We start from the raw sequence: 18,423 nt of genomic DNA on the forward strand, positions 1-18,423 counted from the left end.
CTGAACACATGTGAGGCGCCTGGAGAATTAAGTCACAGACCCAGCGACTGACAAATTATTTTTTAGCACCCGAGCCCAAGGGAGTGCTCTAGAACTGTGGGGGTACAGCCCCAGAAACAAATGTGGTAGCCAGAGCAGCTTCTGACCCAGAGCCTTGTTGAGTGAGCAGGAAGCAGACAACAGCTCTGATAGTCTCAAGAACCAAAGGAGTCCTTCTGTTTAGGAAAAGGAAGATTCAGAACTCTAACAGGTGCTTAACCTGCTAGGCTGGGCTCTTTCTAACCACCCCCCCCGCACCCCCCCCAACAAGGTCTAGCTGAGCCTAGGCAAGGAACTAGTTATTAACCCTTTCCCCCAGCTCACACCAGACCAAGACAAAGCTCCGCTCTACCCTGTGGTCCAAGAACTCCTGATTTTGTCTAATAACAGAAGCTTCTCCACATCCATGCTTCTCTTACAGACAGGACTCCACTTCAAAAGCAACTCAACAGGAATACTCCACACAAAATGGCCTTTTCTCAGACATTCTTCCTGACCTTTGTCTGTTCCTCTACTGGGAATATTGTTCCCTGGCCTGCCTACTTACCTGGCTAACTCCTGTTCACCCTTTAGTTCATTTTTCTCAGAAACTTCCCCTGATCCAAGGTTGGGTCAGGTACTCCTTAATGTCTCAGAGCCCTGATATGCCATAATGCCGGTTTGCCTTGCCCATTCAACTGCAGAGACATTCTTATTTCCCATTGTATTCCTAGTGCCTGACACAACACAGGCCCTCAAAAAATAACTGTTGGATAAATTAATTTGTATTCTTTCCACTACCTCATTTCTGGACTGCCCTGGGCTCAACACATTATCGATGAACTGTTTCCCTATCTGTCTTGCTGCCCTGTCACTGTTCTTAATTGGCCAGTAAAATTTTGTATTCCTGAGACAAAATGTCCCTCATACTGTCCACACCATATCCCAAACCTGGCATGTGGACAATCAGATGCAGAGACAGCCCGGGTTGCTGTACCCCCTTCATGACATTCTCATGGAAAATGAGGTTTCAATGTTATATTCCCATTTTTCTTATTTCCTGAGTATTCCTAATGGTAAGAGAAAAGCTGGAAGCAGTGATTCTTCCATCTGCTGTTCTGATTAGTCCTAGGAAAAGCTTTCAAGGGACAATTTGCATTAGCATTGGGAAGTGCTGCTTAGTTAAGTCAGAAAGACTCCAGACCTGGTAGTCTACCAGCCTGGAATCTTATTCCAAAGTAAACCCTTTCAACTAACAAAGATAAAAATCTGACCGAAATATTTACAACATTCATTGTATTCACATATTATTTTACAGTGTGGACCCTCTGGTGGCGCATGAGGACTGATCTGTGCCTGAAAGCCTTCCCACATTCGTTACATATGTAAGCTTCATCCCCAGAATGGATTCTCTGATGCTGAACAAGGGCTGAGCTCCTTTTGAAGGTTTTGCCACATTCATTACACTGATAAGGTTCCTCTCCGCTATGAATTCTCTGATGTCTGATGAGGTTTGAGCTCAAACTGAAAGCTTTTCCACACTCATTACATTCATAGGGTTTCTCTCCACTATGTATTCTCTGATGGGTTATCAGCTCTGAACTCTGCCTGAAAGCTTTTCCACATTCATTACATTCATAAGGTCTCTCTCCTGTATGAATTCGCTGGTGTCTAATAAGCTTTGAGCTTTGGCTAAAGGTTTTCCCACACTCATTACACTCATAGGGTTTCTCACCAGTGTGAATTCTTTGATGTATAATGAGATACGAACTTTGACTGAATGCTTTGCCACATTCATTACACTTACAAGCTTTCTCCCCAGTATGAATTTTGCGATGTCTAATGAGGGCTGAGCTCTGATTGAAGGCTTTCCCACATTCACTACATTCATATGCTTTCTCACCACTGTGAATTCTCTGATGAATGATAAGGTAGGACCTCAAACTAAAAGCCTTCCCACACTGGTTACATTTATAGGGCTTTTCTCCAGTATGGATTCTCTGATGTTGTGTTAGAGAGGAATGCTGTTTGAAGCTGTGCCCACATACATCACATCTATAAGGTCTCTCTTCTGTAGGAACTTTCTGATAAGTTATAGAGTTTGTACTTAGAATCAAGCTGCTTTGAGGCTCATGATGGTCTCTCTTTCCCAGAGATTTGTGTGTGAAGATTACTTGACTAAAACTGCCCTCTTGGGAAGGGTATCTTCTTAATTTCTCCCCCGTAGCACTTTCTTGTTGCCACTCTAAATCGCTGTTGTGTTCACTAACTCCTCCAGATGAAGGTTCCTGGGGACGTCCTTGTGATTTTTCTCCTGAAATGTCCTTCTTGGTCACTGATTCACCGTTCTCACAATCTGAAATAACAGCAAAAACAGACGGTTTTATTTCTCTAGTCACTCTCAGTACCCACTTTCCATGTGAGAGAAAACAGAGGCTTCTACCCCACAAGAGGTCATGGTCTACACACATCTTTCTTTAATTGCCCATACTGGTCCCTCCTCCTTTCTATTATGAAGGCCTACATCTACAGTTTGAGGTTTATTCTTTCCTGCTTCCTCTGAAACTTCACTTGATCAATTAGCTACTATTCTTTTCCTAGTATTTTCACCCTCTTTCTCTGCTGACTCATGTTCACCAGCATTTAAATAAGACCAAATTTCTCATCTGTTTCAAATGAAGCTCCTTGCCTCCACTTCTCCTTCACACAACCTCACTTACATTCAAAGCTTTTTTTTTTTTTAAGATTTTATTTATTTGACAGAGAGAGACACAGCGAGAGAGGGAACACAAGCAGGGGGAGTGGGAGAGGGAGAAGCAGGCCTCCTGCTGAGCAGAGAGCCTGATGCGGGGCTCGATCCCAGAACCCAAAGGAGTTCAGAGAGCTTCCAGGATGGTGAATGCATCCAAGTGCCACAACAGTGGTGAACCTCTAACTTCATGGGGACAGAAGCTCCTGTGCTTGGGACCCTTCTGGATCTTGCTCTATGTACCTCTTCATCTGGCTGTTCACTTGTGTCCTTTATAAACTGGTAAGAACAAGCAAGGCGTTTCCTGGAGTTCTGTGAGCTCTTACAGCAAACTATGAAACCTAAAGAGGTGGTTATGGAATGTCAGATTTGCAGCCAAATCGGACAGAAGTGTGGGTGACCTGGGGATTCATTACATGCGAATGGCATCTGAAGTGGGGGGTAGGGAGGGAGGCACTCTTGTGGGACCAAAACTTTAACCTGTGGGATCTTTGCTAATTCTGGGCAATTAGGCTCAGAATTTGTGTTACTTAAGGTGAGGGAAAATCCCACATATCCAGTGTCAGAAGTGCTGTGAGTAGAAAAATAGTTTTTCCCTTTAGGATGGGACACTTCCTCCCACCGATTTACCTGGTTTTCTCCTTACTCATAGTTCAAATCTTACTTTAGGTGTCTTAGTTTGGGTGTCTCCTCCTCCAAGAAGTACTCCTTGAACCTCTAAGGTTGGGTTAGGTGTGTTCATGTGTCCCCTTAGTACCTAGGGCCTACTTTTATTCTGTAATTTATCATACTATATTGCCATTGCCCTTTTGCTTGTCCACCACCCCATCTAGATGTCAAAGTTCCTTGAAGGTAGAGACCCAGTGCCTACCGCAGTACCAGGCATGTGTTAGCACCCTATTAAGTTATACAATCAAGGAGTAAGTGAAGAGATGACAGGGAAACTGAAACACGAAGGGCTGACTGCACTTCCTGAGGGTTGCTGAGTACAAAGCTGCAAGTGGGCACCTCTGGTCTAGATAGAGTAAGACAAGCGAGAGGCTCACGTGTGGCATGTTCGTAAAATGCCATTAATTCTGTATCCTCAAAACCAGAGGCCTGCTAACAGTTCCCAGATGAATTTCTACTTTCTTACCATTTTGGGGGGAAAGGCAAGGTTCCCAGGGTTTCAGCTGTGTCTTTAAAGGCTGGAGTTGGATGTTTGTTAACTCTTGGGATGTTCCAAGACCTGTCAAATCCTTCCATGGTACTGCTGGTCCCTGAAATCAGTAAAAGATGGTTAGCTTTGTGAAAAACTCCCCCAGGGAAAATTCCTAGTAAAAATTTCAAAGAAGGAAACGAAGACATCTCCAAGATGAGCGACAGGGAAAAAAAGAACTAGTTAAGGACAGAAATAGGTATGGCCATAGTAGTCACTGCAGGGTGTGGTTCCGTAGAGAAAATTTTCCATTCCACTCCTATGAGGACGCACATGCTCCAGTCTGTACATTTCTTTTCCCACAACATATCACATCTCCCTGTTCCCACCTGCTGCTGCCCTGGATCATCAAATTCCCTCTCCAAATCCTCCAACAGGGTCACAGCTTCCTCGCCGCTTTTTGGACTATGTTGCTGAACCCAAATCTGCAGCTCCTCAGGCAGGATGCTCAGAAACTGCTCCAGCACCAGCAGCTCCAGGATCTGCTCCTTGGTGTGCAACTCTGGCATGAGCCACTGATGGCAAAGCTCCTGGAGTCGGCCCAGGGCTTCCCGGGGCCCAGGTGTCTCCTGGTAGCAAAACTTTCTGAACTGCTGGCGGAACAGTTCTTGGCAGGATCTGATGCTCCCACTCTGCTTACATTTCTGACCCCAGGAAAGGCTTTCTTCTACTTTCACTAGTATTAGTTCTTGATCCTGAGGACTCTGAGGTACCAAGGTTGAAACTGCTCTGGATTCCACAGCCATTCTGACCTAAACAGTGGAGCAAAAAGCTCACTACAACTGGGTACAGTATGTTCAGAGTTTCTTTGAGTAATCTCTTCTTTCCTGAAAGATAGAAAAGCACTGTTAACTTATAGCAGTGAAAAAAAAAAAATCTTATAAGAACTTATAATAAAGGTCATCCAGTAATGTGTTGAAAGGAAACAAGTTTGAGACTCTAACCAAAATAATAATCAAGTGACAAACTAAAGATCATTCACCCCATTTATCACCCATTTAGAATTTCCGCCACTAATGCATAAATTATTTTAGAAGCAAAAGAATGCAGTATTACCATGAATCACATAATGAGAAATTTCCTTTTCAATTCTTTCAATCCTGATGGTATCAAGGAGAAAAAAATCTGTCTTTAATTTATCTGTAAAACTTGCAGAACTCCCTTTTTAATTAAGTATAAGCCTCAGACTTCTTAAGGGCAATAGTATCTAGCTAGGATTTAGTAATGCTTTTAAAAATTTATTTTTAGGGGCGCCTGGGTGGCTCAGTCAGTTAAGCATCTGCCTTCGGCTCAGGTCATGATCCCAGAGTCCTGGGATTGAGCCCGGCATTGGGCTCTCTGCTCAGCAGGAAGCCTGCTTCTCCCTCTCCCTCTGCTTGTGCTCTCTCTACCAAATAAATAAATAACATCTTTAAAAATTAAATAAATAGGGGAGTCTGGGTGGCTGAGTCGTTAAGCGTCTGCCTTCGGCTCAGGTCATGATCCCAGGGTCCTGGGATGGAGCCTCGCATTGGGCTCCCTGCGCAACGGGAAGCCTGCTTCTCCCTCTCACACGCCCCCTGCTTGTGTTCCCTTTCTCGCTGTCTCTCTCGCTGTCAAATAAATAAATAAAATTAAATAAAAAATAAAAATTAAATAAATAATAAAAAAATATTTTTAGTTACCTTCCATTTATGGCAAATAATGTTGATTTTCATTTGCGGGAGTAACATTTTAAAAACTTCATGTTAAATGAGTTGATTTAAATAAAAACACCTTTCTTATAATTGCTATTTGATCAAATTTAGTTTTCAATGCATTTCTTCAACAAGCACTGAGTCAGTTACCATGGGCTCTGTCGTGAGCCAGGCATAAGAATACAAAGGTTTTTAGCTTGTAAGTAAATGAAACTACAGAGAAATTATCCAAGAAGTGTTTGTTAAATGCTTACTGTGTGCTCAAAAACATGTCCGTTATCATAGAAACACGAAAACAGGTAAAAGGTTAATCTCAGTTCTCAAGCTTAGAATACAGGGAAGTAAACAGTATTTTTTTTCCTTGAAGATTTTATTTATTTAACAGAAAGAGAGCGCGAGGAGGAGCACAAGCAGGGGGAGTGGGAGAGGGAGAAGCAGGCTTCCCGATGCGGGGCTCGATCCCAGCACCCTGGGATCATACCTGAGCCGAAGGCAGACGCTTAACGACTGAGCCACCCAGGCGCCCCAGTAAACATTTTTTAGAGTGAAATATGGCAACAAATAATTATGTGTTAAATTTTGTGATATAGCTCACACATGACCTGATTCTAGGATGTGTGGTTATTGACAGGAGGGTATGCCCTTTAAAACAGCAGGGCAGATCAATACAATTTGATCCTAACAGTAAACTTTAGAGATTAGAATATTTAGGCTAATATTTAGGCTTATTAAGCCAGCCCGGCCGCATTAGCCTATTTTTATAGCCCGGTTAAACTACAGCATCTGCGAAGTCACAGGGTGGGGGTGCAACTGCCCTTTCCGCTGGAAAGCACGGGCTTGAGCTGGCCTCCTCTGGCTCCCCAGGACGCTCGGAAACGCCGCCCGGACAAGGGGCCGCGACCCGGGGATGGGCAGGCCCGGGGCGCAGGGCTCCTTCACCTCGCGCCCGCCGCCCGGGCCGCGCGCCCACCCCGCCCTCCCTCCGCTCGGGGCCCGCGTCCCTCACCGCGAAGGCCAGGGTGCAAGCCGCCGACTCGGAGCGGCGAGCCACAAAGACCGGAAGTGCGCTTCTGCGGCCTTCCGCTCGCTAGTCCTCGGGAGCCTCCGTGCTCCCCGCCCCGTGCTCACAGGCAGCCAATCGGCGCCGCGGATCCTTCGTTCCCACCGCCATCCCTCTCTGGCGTCCTGCCCCGCCGAGGGCCGAGGCCCCGGCGAGGGTGAGCTGGGAGGCGGGCGTCCTTGGGAAGAGGTCGTCCCACTCCGGAGGGCGCCGCTCCCCGCCTTGGCTGCCTCCTAGCGTGGCCTCCTCCGCCGGCACCCGCCTCCCGCCCACCACTCCCTAGCGTCTCACCTGCAGTTTCCCAGAAAAGTATTAAGATTTTCCTGTAATTGTGGTGAGTTTCCAGTACCTCCGGCAAAAGTAAACGCGTCTTCGGTTGCTGTTCCGTGTGCATACCGTTTCAGCCTTACAAGAGCTCTGCGCTAGCTCTGTTATGCCACTGTCCAGCCGTAGACGCTGCCCGAAGTCAGGCCCCCGTCAAAGATTGTTCACTGGAACCTAGAAGACTTAGTGATTAAGTTTTTCTTTGGCCATTTAGTAGGTGAGAAATGATGCTTTATGTTTTTTTAACTTGCATTTCATTTAGATTAGGGACCTTGAGGTTAAGGTACTTTCTTTCACGTTTACTGACCATTTATGATTTTTCAAGGAAATGGCTTTTCCCATTTTTTAACTTGAGATGTTACTATTTTCCTTTTATATTTGCGATAGGTTTTTTTTTTACTCGCAAGGTTATCAACTCATTTGTTACAAATACTTCCCTTTTATTTAATTGTTTTAAAAAATGTCAGTACAGGGGCGCCCGGGTGGCTCAGTCGTTAGGCGTCTGCCTTCCGCTCTGGTCATGATCCCAGGGTCCTGGGATCGAGCCCCATATCGGGCTCCTTGCTCCGCGGGAAGCCTGCTTCTCCCTCTCCCACTCCCCCTGCTTGTGTTCCCTCTCTCACTGTCTCTCTCTCTGTCAAATAAATAAAATCTTTATTTTTGATTTTATTTATTTATTTGAGAGAGAGAGAACGAGAGATAGAGAGCACGAGAGGGAAGAGAGTCAGAGAAGCAGACTCCCCGCTGAGCAGGGACCCCCCCCCCCCCCCCCCCCCGATGCGGGACTCCATGCCGGGACTCCAGGTTCATGACCTGAGCCGAAGGCAGTCGCTTAAGCAACTGAGCCAACCAGGCACGCTAAACAAAATCTTTTTTAAAAAGTGTTAGTACAAGGTGATGTGTATACATGGAAATATCTTTTGTAAGCTAAGGCCATTAAGACACATATTTGGGAAAAAATAATTAGCTTTCGGAGTGATTAACGAAATCTTGATCATTGTGAACTAGCTATGGTAATTTTACAAATCAAGAGAACAAATAATATTACCATATGTTTCAGTTATCCGTTGCTGCATAAATAAAACAGCAGGTGTTTTATTGTTCACAATTCTGTGGTCAGGAATTCAGGCAGGGCTTAGCAGAGATGACCAGCTCATGCTCTCGGAGGTGTCAGCTAGCATGGCTTGACTGGGACTAGAAGGTCCAGGAAGGCTTCACTCATATTGCTGTGGTCTTGGGTGCTGCCTATTGGCTGGAGTTACTTGATTCTCCTCTATAAAGCTTCTCTTCATGTAGTCTCCATCATTCAGGAGGTTAGCCTAAGCTTTCTTATAGGGTGCAAGGCTTCCAATAGAGTGAAGGAGAAAGGGAACAGGCTAGTTCTCTTAAGGCCTAGGTTTGGAATTGGCATTATATTAGTTCTGTATTCTATCGGCAGAAAGCAGGACTCACGGGAAGGGGAAATGGACTCCACCTTTTGATAGGAAGAACAGCTTGAACGTAGAAGGAAATGTAGGCAGTTATTCTTGCATCCCAATTTACCTCAACTTCTTATATAGAGAAGCCTACTACTTAGGAGTGGAACTGTTGAAAGAGAAAGGAATTCTTTCAATTGCAGTAATAGAAAACCTTACTAAGTATTCATATTGTTTAAGCCTTTTTATTATCCCACATAGCTACATGTGTGGAGCTAAGGCCATCCCCAGGGTTGGTTATTAACAAACCAAATATATCAAGTATGGCTTGACAGTATTGTCAAGGACGCAGGTCCTTTCCCCCTTTTTGCTCTGCCATTTTTAAATATGTTGGCCTTTTTCCAATCTGGCTTCCCTTATGGTCCTAAAATGAATTAGTTTCAGATTACAGATGATATCCACAAGCAGAAATAGGGAACACCCTTATGTTTTGCCCCTTTTTAAGACTGAGAAAAACCTCTCCCCTCAGCAGATTTCCTCTCATTTTATTAATTAAAATTACTTCAACTGTCTATGCCTGTCACCAACAAGGGTGGTGAGGCGTCCATGATGGGCTCAGGCCAATTGAGGTTCATATCCCAGGTGTGAGGAGGGGCCAGCCTCTCCTGAAAGACAATCTGGGGAAGATAAACAAAATTAGGATTATGTTAAAAAGGCAGAAATGTTAAGGGCAGGTTAGGAGTGCTGACAACGTTGATTCCATCTTTGGCTCTCCATCTTGTTCATGCCCTCACAATGACCTCCCCTCCAGGCCACACATTTCAGGCCCTGTGGAGGTTAATGCATCCCCTGACCTGAATGCAGGAAGGCTTGTTCTGATCTTCTTTAAAGTGACACACAGAGGGCACCACTTTCGATAACTAGTAGAGATGACTGGCACACAGAAGGTTCCACTTCCGATAACTAGGAGAGCCAGGGCTGTTGCGCAGGTGGCACCACCACCTGAGACAACTACCCTGCGACCTCACCACCACGCTGCTCACTCTCCAGAAGGTGGGGATGAAGGCCTGGATTTGGCGGGGAGTAGCTGTGTTGAGCTCAGGATCTTCTGTCTGTCGGATTCTCCCTGTAAGTTACCGCGGGTAAGACTCTAAGGAGTTACGGTGTAGCTTGTGTTGTTTTCTGGTCTCTAAGTGCCTTTTGGGGCGCCTGGGTGGTGCAGTTGGTTAAGTATTCGACTCTTGGTTTCAGCTTCGGTCGTGATCTCAGGGTCCTGAGATTGAGCTCTGTGTCAGGCTCCCTGCACTCAGCGCAGTCGGTTTTGAGATTCTCTTCTCTCTCTCTCTCTCAACTAAATAAATATTAAAAAAATATATTTCTGGGGCGCCTGGGTGGCTCAGCTGGTTAAGCGTCTGCCTTTGGCTCAGGTCATGGTCCTGGAGTCCTGGGATCGAGCCCCATGTCTGGCTCCTGGCTCAGCGGGGAGCCTGCTTCTCCCTCTCCCTCTGCCTCTCCCCTTGCTCATGCTCTCTTTCTCTCTGTATCTCTGTGTCTCGAATGAATAAATTAAAAAATCTTAAAAAAAATAAAATATATTTCTCAAAGTGCCTTCTCAGTTTGGGGGATACTTTACTGACCCTCCTCTGCCTTCTAACAGGCAGGAGGAAAAGGGGATAGGCGGATGAATGCAGTGTGTTTAATGGTAGCATCTACTTCATTTTTTTAAAGATTTATTTATTTATTTTAGAGAGAGAACGAGATAGAGAGCATGAGAGGGAGGAGGGTCAGAGGGAGAAGCAGACTCCCTGCTGAGCAGGAAGCCTGATGTGGGACTCGATCCCAGGACTCCAGGATCATGACCTGAGCCAAAGGCAGTCGCGCAGTCGCTTAACCAACTAAGCCACCCAGGCACCTGGTAGCATCTACTTCATATAGGTAACCTGATTTACCTATATAGGTAAGAAAGTGAGGCACTAGGAAAAAAAGATTCCTGTCACTCCTTGTAAGAGGGTATGTATATTTTTTAATTTTTATTTTAAAAATATATTATTGACAGAGAAAGACACAGCAAGAGAGGGAACACAAGCAGGGGGAGTGGGAGAGGGAGAAGCAGGCTTCCCGTGGAGCAGGGAGCCTGATGCGGGGCTCTATCCCAAAACCCTGGGATCATGACCTGAGCCAAAGGCAGACGCTTAACAATTGAGCCACCCAGAGGCACCGAGAGGGTGTGTATATTTAAAATATAAACCAGTTTCTTAGTTGCAAGAGATGTAAACTGGAGATTTATGGGTAGGACTTGGTTAAAATTTCTGGTGGAAGAATAATTCATTACTCTTAAGAGCCTTAGCCAACATTTTCCACTTACATAATGTCTTAGTCTGTTCGGGCTGCTATAACGAAAATACCATAGACTCGATGGCTTATAAACATCAGAAATTTATTTCTCACAGTTCCACAGGGTGGAAAGTCTGTGATCAAGGTGTGTAGATTCAGCCTCTGGTGAGGACCCGCTTCATGAGCTTCATAAAGTCGTGGTTGGTGAGTAAGTCTATTTATTCAGTGAAGTTTCTTTGAATTACTGTATCACATTCAACAGTGCTCTCCTTCAACTTCATCAGGTGAGATAAGCTTGTTGAAAGTCTCTTCACTATAAACCACTGTTCAGTCATAAATGATAGAGAAAATGGCTACTGATGCTTCAGGGAAGTGGATCATTCCCTCAATATATCATTGAACACCAGTATATGTGAAACACTGGTAAGAAAAGTGCAGGATTCAAATGAAATACCAGACAGGCTTTCTCACTTCACTTACCACTGTGAATCCTAGAGCATAAACTCCATAAGGTTTTGGTTTTCCACATAGTCTCACCAGGATGGCCTAGCACGTAAACGTACAGGAGAGCGTCCCGGGGCTGTTCAAGTAATTAGAAAAGGAACTACTCTAATGTCTTAGCAGCCTAGGTAAGCAAACCAAAACCTAAGCTAGCGTGGAAGCCTTTAAAAGCCTTAAAATTAAGAACTAGGAATTTAAGAATAGCTAATCACAAACAGCCAACTAAGCCTTCTCAAATAAGGCAACAAGTTGTAGCCAATCAAGGAATTTCTTTGAGTTGCTTCTCCATCTGTGCTGTAAGGCCTTTCCCTTAGCTCTTGCTGGTGGAGTGCCCCTAGCCATTGTTAGCCTGGTGCTGCCTGATGTGCATTGACGTTTGCTCAAAAAAACCCTCAAAATGGGGTGCCTGCGTGGCTTAGTTGGTTAAGAGTTTGCGTCTTGGTTTCGGCTCAGGTCATGATCTCAGGGTCATGGGATCAAGCCCCACGTCAGGGTCCGTGCTCAGCGGGGAGTCTGCTCGGAGATTCCTTTTCTTCTGCCCTTCCTGTTTGTGGCTGCACCCTCTCTCTCTCTCTCTCTCTTTCAAAGCTTAAAAAACAAAAAGAACAAAAAACTTAATTTTCGGATGTGAGGGCAATCTAGCTGCAACATCTGTCTCCCCAATATTTGAGATGGTTAAATCGGCTGATCTGGCTGGCTAGGCAGGTGTGCCCGTTCTCCCTCACCGCCCCCATGTGCGTCCCTCCCGAAGCTGTGCACTTGGTCGAAGAAGATGAACTTCCCTGATAGAGGAGGACTGTTCTTGGGTCAACGGTATATGAATAGCTGTGCTCCCCAGCTGGAACCTCCAAACAAGCTCTCAAGGTCCATCTGTAGGAGAATGTACGGTAGTCAAGCTTCCAAGATTCCAGACCCCTCCAAATGAGGCACGTGGCAGTCTGCCTTTCTTTAAAAACAAAACAAAAAAAGAACCCCACAAAACATCAAAATTTTCATGTACCTCCATTTACTTTTAAATAGTGCTAAAACTAGTGATTGTAGGTATTTGAAGGGTTCAGAGATGGCAAGTGTTCAGAAAGAAAAATTTTGAATAATAGGCTTTTTTAATCCAGGATTTATTTTAATTGGGTATAGTAAGAGGCCAGACATGGTAGTAAGTGCCTTTGGGGGAAAAAAAAGTTTGTTACAATTCCCTAGAGGATGGGAGCACTGCATGCCACACAGGGCTGCTATGTGGGGTTACAAGGAGAATCAGATGGAGAGAGAACTGGAACAAATTTTTGTTTTTTTTTTTTTTAGGGCTGGGAAGTAGCTGGGTGGGGATGGTCCCGATCGAGCAGCAGGCGAAATGCATGGATGAGGCTTGTGATTGGAGGGTTTGTAGTAGATTTCCCAAATGCCTGATGGTGGAGGAGTTTGTAAAACAAAACAAAATAAAACCTTGGACCGTTAGTACGACTTTGTGACTCCAAAATGCCAAATCATCAGCTGCAGAATATCAGAAATACTTACTACACCAGTATATTCTATTACTGTTACCCTGATGTCACCAGTTTAGCTTTGTATTTTTTAGAGACAGATGATAGATGTAGAATGGAATGAGACAGTGCTTATTTGAAGTACTTAAAACAGTAAACAAAGGCCTTATTTATCAAGTTGTTTCTCTTTGCCTGAGTGTCAAGGAAAGCCCTTGAAGTTGCTCAGGAGGTGCGTTCCTTTATCATGCCTAGCACAGAGTTAAAGCTACAGGTGGACTCTTCCTGTTTGACTTTTTTTCCCCCTTTCAGCCTAACCACAATGACCAGTCTCGTCCTAGCTCTTAATCCTGTCAGCCACTTCAGAAAGATCTTCCCTTAGGATTCTGTTCTGCTTTAGGAGTGACTCAATGAAGATATATCCTAAGATTAAGGGGGGAGGGACAGGCGATAGCTTTCTAAATGGATGGAGTAGGAGTAATAAAATCAACAAGTCAGCTAAAAGCCGAGTGAAAGATTTTCTAATGGTTTTTGAGGGTAGGAAACGAGTCTGGAGAGAAAGCTTTTTTTATTTCTTAATATTTTAAATTTTTTTATTTTTAAGCTGTAGGGCTTGGGTACTAAAAGACATTCACCTCATTTCATTATAACTGTTCCTGGAATAAAGTGGACATGTTTAAAAACCTAATCTGGTTGCCTTGAGTTTATTAGTATTTGCCTAAATTCTTTTGTTGTAACAATCATTTAGAAGGAAATACAGGTTTTACTTGAATTTTTCTATAGAACAGTGAGCTTACTGAATACCCATTGGGTTTCTCTGACAGTGCCTAATGATAAATTAAAATATTTTTTTAAGATTTATTTGAGAGAGCACGAGTACACACCCACACTCCACACACACCCACACACACCCCCCCCACCCCCCCCCACACACATACACACACACGGGCAGTGGGATGGGTGAGCAGAGGGAGAGGAAGAGAAGCCGACTCCCCACTGAGCCAGTGAAGCCCACTGTGGGGCTCAATCCCAGGACCCCATGAACTGAGAAGGCAGGTTGCTCAACCAACTGAGCCACCCGGGTGCCCCAAGAAATTAATCTTGTCAGGCAGCGTGGTGGTAAATGACTAGTTTATATACTGCCCAATATTTAGGCCTCCTGAAGGCCAAATACACTATTTTAAAATATTTTTCAGAAGGTGCAACCTAATTTGCTTACCTCTTCTGGATTTATTTTGCTTTTAAAAATTTATGTTTTGGTGATTGGGATTATACTGCTTCAGGTAATAATGCTTCCCTTATAAATGGCGACTTCTTTTGGTGATATTATAAAGATCCAAGTGAATATCTATTTATGGAACTTTATGTAATCTACCAGTTAGAAATTTATGATCATGTATACAGAAGCTACAAGGTAACTTTCATCCCCCAGGAGTGGAAATGGGTACCCAAAGGGACACGTGGGGCCAGCACTTTCGGGAGGATGGGACCCATGGGTTATAGGCAGGATAACATAATGGTTAGGAGTTCAGTTTTTGGAGCAACACGGGGTCTGAATCCCTGCTCTCTCAATTATTAGCTCTGTGCCCTTGTGCAAGTTTCTTATATGTTCTATTCCCCACTCTTGTAAAAAATGGGGAAAGTGATAGTACCTACCTACCTCATAAAGTTAGGAGTGTCAAGTGAGTAAGTAGACTTAGAACAGCGCTTGATGAATGTGTATTGTTATTAGGGGAGGAGGGATTGTGTCGGTGACAAGAATGTGGAGGCTGGAAGAAAGAGCAGTGCTGTCGGTCTGGATTTGCCTGATGGTAAGAATTATTTAGGGTCTTTGTTAAGGATATATTTCTAGGCCTTCAATTAGAACACGTAGGGAGTGTTCTCAGAATTTGTTTTTGGCAAATACCCCAGATGATTCTTATTATCAAAATCAGGGAAACTGATGTGGTAGATAGTGTAGACTTAAGAATCAGACAGATGTGGGTTCTGATCCATTCTTGAAACAATTATGTCCAGATGTCCACATGTACCAGAGCCTGCTTTACATGCTAGGCATACAGCAGAGACTAAAACCTACCAAAATCCCTCTTATTTTTGTCCTTCTTTATAGTCCATCTGGATTCCTATCCTAAGATGCCAACCAGGGCCTGTTGGGAGTGACTTGAATGAACTATTTAAACAATAAAAGCTCCCCCTCCACCACAAAAGCATTATGAGTTCATTAAAGAAAAAAAACTATACACCATTGGGAGCCTGGGTGTCTCAGTCGCCTTCAGATCAGGTCATGATCCCAGGGTCCTGGGATTGAACCCTGCATGTTGGGCCCCCTGCTCAGTGGGGAGTCTGTTTCTCCCTCTTCTTCCCCCTCCCACTCGTGGGCGCCCCCCGCCCCCGTCTCAAATAAACCTTTTTTTTTTTTAAAGATTTTATTTATTAGAGAGCAAGAGAGAGAGCGCGCACAAGTTGGGGAGAGGGAGAAGCAGGTTCCCTGAGATCAGGGAGCCCGATATGGGGCTCCATCCCAGGACTCTGGGATCATGACCTGAGCCGAAGGCAGATGCTTAATGGACTGAGCCCCCCAGGCGCCCCTGTCTAAGATCTTAAAAAACAAAAACACTATACACCATAGCCCAGTGAGCTCATGTTGGAGAGGGAAATCCTCAGCTGCCCAGAGGGCTGTTGTTAAATTAACATTGAGTGAAAGCATTTAGGGGGGAAGGTGGTGGGGGGGGGTGGTTTGGTGAAGATGTCCCAGTAGTTTTACCTTTAAATGGGAAATTGAGCCACTTGACAAAAGAAAAGCCATTGTGACCAGGTATAGTTTGCTTGGCTTTAGGGTAAAAATTATTTACTGTCTGATTGGTTGGGTGGTTAATAGGGTGTGTCTGATGAATTGGGTGTTTTGACAAATCCCTTCAAAATTGCCCTTTGAAAGGAAAATTAGGGCAGCTGAATGTTAGTTTGCTCTTCCTCCAGAAAGACAGGATCAAACTCAGGAGAAAATGTTTTGATTGATGGCTTCTTTACATACTTACCTTTAGGGCACACCTTCGAAAATGGTTTTGTTGATCACTTGTCAGGGGAAACCAAGAAGTACTTGACAGAGGTTTGATTGGAATTCAGTGTCACATAACCAGTGTCCTATCTGCTTGTAGGGTCCAAGCTGGAGCAGCAACTCTATTTCAATGTTTTTTAAAATTTTTATTTATTTATTTGACAGAGAGAGAGGCAGCGAGAGAGGGAACACAAGCAGGGGGAGTGGGAGAGGGAGAAGCAGGCTTCCTGCCAAGCAGGGAGCCCGATGTGGGGCTCGATCCCAAGACCCTGGGATCATGACCTGAGCCAAAGGCAGACGCCTAACGACTGAGCCACCCAGGCGCCCCCACTACTTACTCCCTTTGTATCTAGTTCTTCATACCACTGCCAAGCTCATGTTCAACACTCTTCTCTTCGTAAATATTCCTTCTCTAGGAGAATAATTTCAGTCTATTTGTGTGTAAATGATGCCCAAATCTGTTTTTCCATCCCTGACTTGTCTACTGAAGGAAAACTGCCTCATCACCCTTCTGATACCTAGTGTGTGAGTTTTCCACATCAAGCGGTTGTCCAGTCCCACACCTAGGTGTGCCACGGTTAATTCAGTTCTGCTGCCAGCCGTTCGCAGTCGGCGCAGGCCCTGCAGGTTAAGGGCTCAGTCCCATGACTGTCTCCTCATTTCAGACACCAGTCACAAGGAGCAGGTTCCCAGCTTACCCATACCTCTGTCCAACCTGGCCACAAATTGGAGGTTCCCGTAGCCCCCCTAAGGTTTGGTCATTTGTTAGGACAGCTCACAGAAATCGGGGGAACACTTGACTCACTATTGTTGGTTTATTACAAAGGGTACAAATGAACAGCCACTTGAAGAGTTAGGGTGAAGTCAGGAAGAGTCCGAGTGCAGGAGCTCCTGTTCCCACACAATTGGGGTTGTGCCACCAATCTGGAAGCTCTCTTCGTTTGTGTAGGGTTCCTTCGGAGGTCCCTTTCATAGTTACAATTGACTAATCAATGACCGCTAATGATTAACTCAATCTCTATTTCCCTCTCTCCTTCCTGGAGGTTAGAAGTAGGGTGTGGGACTGACAGTTCCAATTTTCTCCTGTGGTTGGTTCCTCTGGCAACCAGCCCTCCTGCTTTATCTATGTTAGTCCGAACTCAGGTGTATTTGACAGGGATTTATTGTGAATAACAAAAAACTCTTCTCTCCCGCCTACTGCTCAGAAAATCCCAAGGGTTTTAGGAGCTCTGTGCCAGGAACCACGAATGAAGACCAGATAGTGATTTCTTGTTACATCACAGTATTCCTTCTACCAAGCCCCAAATCTTAATTTCTGGTTTGTGTGACCATCTATCCGAGCATTGGTGAACAGTTCAACAATGCTTCAATGTTCATACAGCCAAATCCCATTCAACTACCTTCCTTTATTTTGAATCTTATTGATAATGAATTGTTGTGGAATTATTTTAATAGAGTAATTGTCTTTATTAACTTTTTTGTTTGTTTGTTTTGCCTCCCGATGTCCTGACTAAGCAGAAATTTAGGGTCAGTATAAGGGAAAATTAGTCATTTTTAAACTCTGGTCCTATTGAATTATCATCCGAAATAGCTCAAATTTGTTGTTTTTACATTTCCACTATTTGAATTCAGGCCTTTATGGTCTGTCTTGTAATAGGTTCTTCATCTCCTTGATTCCTAGCTGGTCTCTTATTCCAAAAGCATCTTTCAGATTGCTGCGAGAATCTTAGCGTGAATCTGATTAATCACCCTATCTGTAAATCTTCGCTGCCTTGCTGTACCCTCCACCGTAAGGCACATCCCCTTACCATTTCATTTAACCTCTTCCTCCTTTGACCCATATTAACTGATAATAGGAAAAATGTTAAGGTTCGAAGCCTATGGCCAAGATCTTAATGTCTTTGGTGCAAAAAGGTGGTTTTATTAAAGCACAGGGGCAGGACCTGTGGGTAGAACTGTACTAGGGTCACGAGGAGTGGCCCATTACACACTTTCAAGTTGGGAGGGGGTTAGGGATAGAGTAAGCCTCCCAGGTATTTTGGAAACAAGGTTTCCAGGATCCTAAGGGGGCTAGTTATTGTTAGGGAAAGGTCATTTATTACTGTTGAGTCAAAACTCAGTCCTGAGACTCTTCAGATGTATACGGGTGGGTCATGTGCTTGGGGATGATTGTCAACGTGGATCCTGGGGGGGAGAGATGAAGTTTCCAAAGGAATTTTTATGTTAAAGTAGACTTACAGGATCGGGGCGGGGTCAGGCTAGGATTGCCTTAAGCCTTTAGCAAAGTATTAACACTGAGGCAGTTGAGTCCCTAGAGGAATGTCACTCTGCCTGTTTCAAAGACTTGTCAATGGGATGTAGGTACTAATTTAATAATTTTTCTTCTGCCCTTGTTGCCCATATCATTACCCACCTGTGTACTTGGGCACCAAAGCTGATGTTCCGTTTCTCTCCTGCTACTGTTTAATTTCTTTGCCTTTGTCCTGACTTTAATAACATTTTGCTTTTGGTTGAAATCTTCAGCATCCTTCAAGCACAGTGTATGTTACTTTCCCTGTGAAGTCTTGCTTACCCTTAGGAAGGGTTCTGTTATGATTTGCTCCTCTTGACTTAGAATA

At 44.5% G+C, this 18,423-nt stretch overlaps 1 protein-coding gene across 1 annotated transcript; it reads right to left on the reverse strand.

Annotated features, from left to right (window-relative positions):
- Positions 1–340: 340 nt before the first annotated feature.
- Positions 341–6,727, reverse strand: ZNF397 (zinc finger protein 397). Its single transcript, XM_088019449.1, has 4 exons — positions 6,648–6,727; positions 4,295–4,792; positions 3,903–4,026; positions 341–2,374 (listed from the first exon to the last, which is right to left on the reverse strand). Exons 2-4 carry the CDS (start codon positions 4,709–4,711, stop codon positions 1,326–1,328), a joined length of 1,590 nt encoding a protein of 529 aa, XP_087875575.1. The 5' UTR covers positions 4,712–4,792; positions 6,648–6,727; the 3' UTR covers positions 341–1,325.
- Between the last annotated feature and the right edge of the window lie 11,696 nt (positions 6,728–18,423).

The sequence above is a fragment of the Eumetopias jubatus genome, unplaced genomic scaffold, assembly GCF_037043125.1.
Source record: "Eumetopias jubatus isolate StellerSeaLion01/CBP00866 unplaced genomic scaffold, mEumJub1_p1.0 scaffold_16, whole genome shotgun sequence".
In the NCBI taxonomy this organism is placed as follows: domain Eukaryota; kingdom Metazoa; phylum Chordata; class Mammalia; order Carnivora; family Otariidae; genus Eumetopias; species Eumetopias jubatus.